The 7507-nt window shown below is 39.4% G+C and overlaps 1 protein-coding gene across 5 annotated transcripts in view; it reads right to left on the bottom strand.

Annotated features, from left to right (window-relative positions):
- Positions 1-5330, bottom strand: part of stambpl1 (STAM binding protein-like 1) — a 56789-nt gene extending 51459 nt beyond the window's left edge. For 2 of the 5 annotated variants that reach the window (XM_008438091.2, XM_008438095.2), the window contains exons 1-2: positions 5021-5329; positions 2743-2840 (exon numbers count right to left, since the gene is read on the bottom strand). In XM_008438091.2, coding sequence (XP_008436313.1) covers positions 2743-2817 — 75 coding nt within the window. In that variant the 5' untranslated portion in view covers positions 2818-2840; positions 5021-5329. Of the gene's footprint in view, positions 1-2742; positions 2841-5020 lie in introns of all 5 variants that reach the window. The other 3 variants (XM_008438094.2, XM_017310856.1, XM_008438092.2) reach the window with 3 other exon arrangements.
- Positions 5331-7507: the final 2177 nt, after the last annotated feature.

Below are 7507 nucleotides of genomic sequence, written 5' to 3'. Positions count from 1 at the left end.
CATATTGAGCTCATCAAACCAAATTTCAGATCCACCATGACTGACTGACACCTGCTGGCGTCAGGTTTGCAACCAGCTTCTGACTGAGAAACCAGGAAGCTGCTCCCAGTGTCAGAATCTCACTGAGGAAGAAACTGGATTAGGTTTTCTGTCACTTTATTATTTCTGCTATAACTGATGTATATTCGCATATAAAATAAGTCAATAGAGTTTAATTTGCAATTTTTATGTCTTTGTGTCATGAGGTAGATCTCAGGCGGCTGGTGAGAGAAAAAGTAGATCTTGCTCTCAAAAAGTTTGGGCACCCCTGGTTTAAGGGATCAAAGATGTATGTTAAAAAGAGGAGTCGAAGGGGAAGAAATAAAGTCATGAAGCAATTGTTTTTCAGGCTTGAAAGAGGCTGCTGCCTATGCTCTCCAGCTTTTGAATTAGTTTATCCTACAGGAAAAAATATATAAAAAATCAAGGTTTAAATAAAAAATAGGCTTATGAATAAAAATAAATACTCAAACTTAGCTAGCAAATTTGAACTACCTTAAAGTGTAACTAACTCCCAAATTAACTCTTTGCTTTGCAGATAAACTGTCTAAATAGGCTGTTTAAGGTATTTTGTTAAATCGACTTACATCATGTTATGTTATTCCCTCATCAAAAACATACCTGGAATGTTGTTTTGATTCTTTCAAGCATGGCTGGCTGTAGGAGCGTAGCTACTTTGTACCAGTGTTCACAAGTTCAAATAGGAAGACTGTGAACTACCAGATCTACTGACCAACCAGAGACTCGGCCAATACTGACAAGTCAACCTGTAACTGTGATATTGGAAAAATGACACTGCTCTTCTTCAAATTGGTATAAGGATGTTAACACACTAACTGTGGCCCAAAAATTACACATGAAAAATAAAAGAAAACGATCAAACTTAAATTATAAACATGGACCTGCTCAAACATAATAAAATGTCCCAAGATTTTGATGTTGATGACAGGCTGAATCCGAGCTATGCTGCCGCACTATAAGCTGGGATTGCAAGGGGTACTTAAACCAAAGTTTTGGAAAATTTCTCCGTTTGAAGCTATCAGAAATCCTTAAGAATCTCTGAATGTTTCCTGACAGGTCTGTAAAGTAACTTTTGTTTGTAGCACTGGACAAAAAGTTGTAGCACCAGCACAAAATGTCTCTAAAATCTCTGACAAACACTAGTGAATACAAAGAGAACACAATAAGATATATCTTGAAACGAGTTTGTCAGTGAACATGCATACAAAATAACCTTTTTTATTTCAAATTAGTATAGATATGTTTGATGCATAAGTGTGTAAGTATGCGAATGTCCAGTTTGAATCATACTGCAGTACGTATACTGCAGATGTAGCTTTATTCATGATAACAGGATTTCTGCTGTTTGGAGCTTGTGTATTCCTGGATTATTGACAAATTTGTGACGGACTTGGCCGAACTGGCGAACACTCAGACTGTTGGTGTGGACAGAGACGAGGACTCTAAAACTCACTAATGAGTTGGAATCGATCTTGGAGAAGTTGCTAGTTTCAGTTCAGTGAAACGACCAAACTAATTTGGATGATTGGGAACTGAGATGTATCAGAGAGACTTTAGGGAAGATTGAAATTTATAATCTTCCCGACCTAAGACATTGTGTTTATGAATTGGCTTTCCCCATGTGGCCTTGGAAGGGCTGCATATTTCTAATCTCCTTGAAGATATGTAAACACAACGCTCTTCCCTCCTCACCCCTCCTGTATCCATGGAGTTGCGAAGCTGAATGCTCCCAAGGACATCATGCCTTGATAACAACACCTCTATCGGACTCTGCCAGGAGGCTTAGTAACGTGGCTTCGTGGCCCTTTGACGTCACCGCCTTCACTCGTGTCTTTGTTTTGCCCATTGTTTTGTCTGAATGTTGCATTTGCCCTAATGTGACCATTCCTCTTTTTTGTTTTAGAAACGGTACAGTACTCACTATTTAACCCAGAAAAGGATTATTTTAGTTTATTAGTAATATCAAAAATTGTGGAGTACGCACTATTTAGATCAACATTATCCATCCATCCATCCATTTCCTTTTCACCCTTGTCCCTTCAATCAATATTCAATATTATACAATATCAATATTATACAGCCCAGAAATTGAATCAGAATTAGAATTAGAATAACTACGAACTTGGAATCCAGAAATACTTAACAATAACAGTCACTGCTTAGTTTATATTACTTTTAACCCAGAAAAGGAATTAGATCAGTCACTCTTTAGCTTATTTTATCAGAAACTGTAAAGTTTCACTATTTAGAAATGGAATCAGATACTTAGCAACCCTGAACAGGAGCACCTAGTTTACATACTTTAGAACAACATTAGATTCGTTTTCTTTCCTCTTTTTTTCTTTCCTTGGTTTTTTTTTTTTTGTATTTCCTTTTAACTCATGTAAAGCACTTTGAATTGCCTTGTTGCTGAAAATGTGCTATATAAATAAAATTACCTTACCTTACCTTCAGAAGATTTGGGGAAAAACTTTGAAAGTTGTTTTCTCTAACTTTTGAAACCCAGACTTCCAACATTCAAATGGCCATATCTTCTTCATTTCCTTATTTTTATTTACATGTCATTGGAAATCTTAGAATCTGCACTTTTAGAATATGTAAATAACTCAAAACACCACTGAGTAGACTTGTTCCTACTTTTGCTGTGGCCAGTCATGAATATCACACACAAAAGTAACTCACCAGAGCATTTAGACTTAAAGCCTGATCCATGCCAAGTTGGTGTGTCAGCGGTTGACCCGTAGTTGGTTTGCTCATCAGTCACTGCCCATGATGCTTCACTGCAGGAGAGCCAGAAGCAACTTATCAACAAAGAGGTCTGGATGGAAAGTCATTTTACAACCCAGAATCAGCCATGTCATCTCACATCCGAGTAAAGCTAGCCCTTCAGCATTTTTCAAATCTGACAAAAAGTCAGCGTGTTATTTTTCAGCTAACATTTAAAAATAAATGTATAATTTTATGTGTAAAGGTGTTCAAAGGTAAACTTGGACAATGCCAGCCACCCTCTGTACACTGTCATCAGAAGACAGGAAATCAGATTCAGTGGAAGACTGCTTCTTCCAACGTGCAGGACCAACAGTCTGAGGAACTCCTTTGTCCCTCGTGCACTTAAACTATTTAAACCCTCAATGGGGTGGGGAGGAGGATAAACAGGAGTGCAACAGAAACAGATGGACTATAGGATTGGGCTGTTAATGTAAACGTAAGTATTTAATGTATATCATTAACATTACCTCATGCAGCTGTCCGCGGGGATTACCCCGTCCCTTCAGGAATTCTCTGTTTTGCTTTTAGCAATCGTTGTCAGAGCACTTCGAACCCTACACTTAATCCTATGTTGGGCCCTTTAAAACACTGACACATAGTCAGAACACCGGCCCAAGACTCCATGGGGGCACTAAACAGAATTTGGTTTTGGGGTCCTGCGGGGACCCCAAACCCTCAGTGTCCGTCAACAGTCAGATGATTAGATCATTCACACACTTGCTAAAATTATTTAATCTCTGACAGTGATGTAACATTATACTCTATATGCACGTATAATATAGGACACATTTATCATCAACGCTGATTTCCTTAACTGTCTGGGATTGATGATTGGCAGATACTTACATGTGAAGCCAATCTTATCCACTGATCTTATCTGCCTCAGCAAAAGTTTAAAAATTAGCCACTGTTCTCTTCTGCTCTCCAGTGAGAAGTTTGACTGATAGACAAGACCACCAGGTCAGGTCTGCATGTTTGCAGTTAACAATACTGGCCCCACTGTTGCAAGCTCAGCAACTTTTTTGCTATATTAGCAACATTTCAGACAAAAAAAATTGGTATTGGCCAAAATCAAAATCAGCAGGTAAGACTTTTTAAAGATCGGCAATTGGCAATTGACCAGAAAACTACAACCAGTGCAGCCCGGTTAAGTTTCACATAACTTAGAAGTTAATATAAAAAATGTTATTTTACATACATAAATGATTATGCTCAGCAGCAAACAACATATCTCCAACTACAGCTTAGAGTAGCTCATTGATGTATTAATGCAGGAGCCATGTAGCCTGATGTAAAAATATTTTGCTAGCCAATGTCAAACATTGAGAAGTTTTAATTATTATTATCAAATGTTATCAAACACGCTATTTTGAAGTTTCTATTAGCAGCTCCATCAATTTTTCTGATAAATATTACACTACCAAGGCACATTAAAACATACCTTTGCTTTGGCTTTTCTTTCTCCCTAAAGGATTCAGTCATTTTTGCGACACCACGAAAGATAACTTATCTTCCACAAGCGCTTTGGAGGTTTGGACGCGCTCATATCACCATGCAGTGCTGTACCTACCATGCCCACCAGGGGCCCCCAAGAGCAATTTATTTTTATTCATCCATCCATCCATTGTCTTACATCCTTGTCCCTTAGTGGGGTCGGGAGGGTTGCTGGTGCCCATCTCCAGCTAACGTTCAATTTATTTATTTTTTTTCCCTTTTTGTCCATATAAGAAAGATTTCTACATACATTATCAAATATATAATATAGTAAAATAAATCACAACTTTATAATGAAGTTGTTTTTGTTATTATAATCACATAGAAATCATTACTTAAAAAAGAAAAACAAAATCAGTTCCACTTAGGGGGAGCATAGGCGGCTGCTTAGTTTCCTTTGCCTTGGGCAGTGACACGTGTTAAAACTGGCCTCAACTATTAATTATCGCGTTAAGAACCGAATGTTTTTTGAAAAAAAGGGTCCAATGTTTTATTTTTCTGGTTTCTTTATCTCGGACCACAACAAAAATATTGAGACATCTGTTGGAGGAATCACATGGAGACCGGTGATTCAATCAGTCAATCAATCAACAGGTGGCGGCCAACTGTGATGTTTGAAGGGAGCAGATTTTTGCACTGTCTGGTTTAAAGGATTCATAAAAGCAGTATAATCGGCAGCTCGTAGATAGATACCAACCAACTGAGATTCACCCGGTTCAGCTCTAGCGGACTCCAGCACAGATTTACCGGGTGCTGCTCGCTCATCTGTCCGAACACTGTCTGCGTCCCAACAGCTGGTTTAGCGAAGAGGGGTGTGACGACAGCCGGTGTCGAAGGCGAGACAGTTTCAGAGAAGGATCAGGTTCGGCAGCAAAATGAAGCAGGTGGAAAATGGCTGAAAGCTCTGGATGCTGCTGCTGGAGGCAACAAAGATCGTCTTTAAGCTATAACGAGCCACTACCTCCTTTTTTGTCACACGCCCACACAAACCATGAGTTCTGTGAACATGCGCTGTAAATTAATACAGATAGGATAGGTTGTAAGATAACTCACTCTTTTTTACATGCCGAGGAACAAACGGGGGACTTTAGTTTGGTCGTCTACGGAAGCGTATTGCTATCACAGAGGGAAAAAAATTAAAGCACCATCACCCCAGATAGCACAGAATGACTGAAACATTGAATCAATGTCAGCCAGAATCATTGAATCAACATTGAAAGTGGTCAGTGACTTGAATGTTGAATCAACGTTAGGGTTTCAACCATAACTACCATTATATCAATGTTGATTCAACCATCATCTGTATGTCAGTTTATATGCATATTTGTATTGATATTGCATTGAATCAGTTAGGAATCAACATTGATTCAACCATCATCTGAATGTGGTTCTGCACACATATTTCTGTTGATTTTACATTGAATCAGTTACGAGTCAATGTTGATTCAACCATCATTTGTATGTCAATTTACATGCATATTTGTTGGTTTTACATTGAATCAATGTTGATTCAACACTCATTTGACTGTGGATTCACATGCATATTTGTGTTGATTCTACATTGAATCAGTTAGGAATCAACATTGATTCAACCATCATCTGAATGTGGATCTACATGCAGATTTGTGTTGATTTCATATTGAATGAAAGCTAAGGATTTATGTACATTTTTAGGTCTGCATCGTAACATACCACTAAAAGTTTCTTCACTGGTGTTGAACACTATATTATTGGCAGATCATGGGTAAACTGTGTACAAAAGGTTAAAAATAACAGGTTTGATTATGATTTATGATGGTTGGCAAGAAACTTTTAGTAGCATTACCGCCACTTACTGGTATGGAGTGTGGTTCATGATGGTTTAAATATACAAATATTCTATCTAAATGTGGCAGGAGCAGTGTGTTAAAAATTGGAAACTTAAATTTAAAAGCACTTTTTAATAAAGATAAAATTGGTTACAATGACTCCACTAAAAAGTTACCTTTAAGGCACACAGACCCACTACAGATGAGGCTCGAGAATTTTATTTATTCCACAATTGTTTAATCAAAATTGCTAATCTAAAATCACACATTAAAAGTCAGTTCTAGCACCACGCAGAAATGGGAGTGAAATTCAGGGTGGTGTCCTAAAAAGAAAACAAACAAACAAAACGGCAAAAACTAAAGAAAATCGTGCACCAAACCAGAAGTAATGCCACCACCCGGAAAGTCCACCACGAACATCACGAGCTGGCCGTTCCTGTCAAAATAAAAGGAAAATATATTCAAATTACAGACAATAAAGTACAACTCAGTCAACAACTCAAGCAGTAATAGTCCAAATTAAAGGTCCGTCCTGGGAGGAACCGATCCGCTGTAGCAGACGCCACTCAGAGCGGCACTAGTCCGAGCTGGTCACCAATCAGCCCAAATCAGCCACACTGGACGAGGGATAGGAGCCGCTTTACACCGACCAGGACGGCGGGCATGAAGCCAGCAAACAGGACGACAGGTAGGCAGCCGACAGATTATCCAGATGACAGGCGGACAACCAGAACAGCAGGCAAACAGCAGCGGCTATCAAAAATAAATGTATGAAATGGAATCTAAAAGCATGAAAACTCCAGCACTTCACTTACCACTGAGCTCTTTATGCAGTGCCTCTAACAGGAGGGAGAAAACGTGGAGCTTGTACAGGATATACAACAAAAGCTGAGCTAAAGCTAAGCTAACAAATGTCAGGTGTGGGAAGATTCTTACCAGAGGGACGATTGATCAGCGATCAGAGTGTCGTTAAGCGCATTGTTTGAGCGCGCGCATTAATTTGCAGCTAGCGTGCAGCACCAACAAACACCGAGCTCTGAACCGGAAGGAAAACAACGTGATGTCAACCAGGTGAGGGAGGCCCTTTATATACAGGCAGCCAGCGAGCGGCACAACCAGGCCAGCTGGTTCTGGGACGGAGCAATAATCGTGATCGGCAGAAGTGCATTGCACAGGCGGATCAGTTTCAGTGCTGTCTGGCTCTGGTCTGCTCACTCGTTCCCATACACTCGCTCTTTCAGGCTGAACACAGAAGTTGTTCCATTGAAATAACTCAGGGACAGCTCCTTTATTTACCTTTCTTCTCCCTCCGGCAGTTTTAGGTTGAAGAAGCTGATCCGGAGTGAAGTGAAGGCTGCAAACTTTGCTATGTGTTG

The sequence above is a fragment of the Poecilia reticulata genome, linkage group LG19, assembly GCF_000633615.1.
Source record: "Poecilia reticulata strain Guanapo linkage group LG19, Guppy_female_1.0+MT, whole genome shotgun sequence".
In the NCBI taxonomy this organism is placed as follows: domain Eukaryota; kingdom Metazoa; phylum Chordata; class Actinopteri; order Cyprinodontiformes; family Poeciliidae; genus Poecilia; species Poecilia reticulata.
This window is presented reverse-complemented; position numbering and strand designations above follow the sequence as displayed.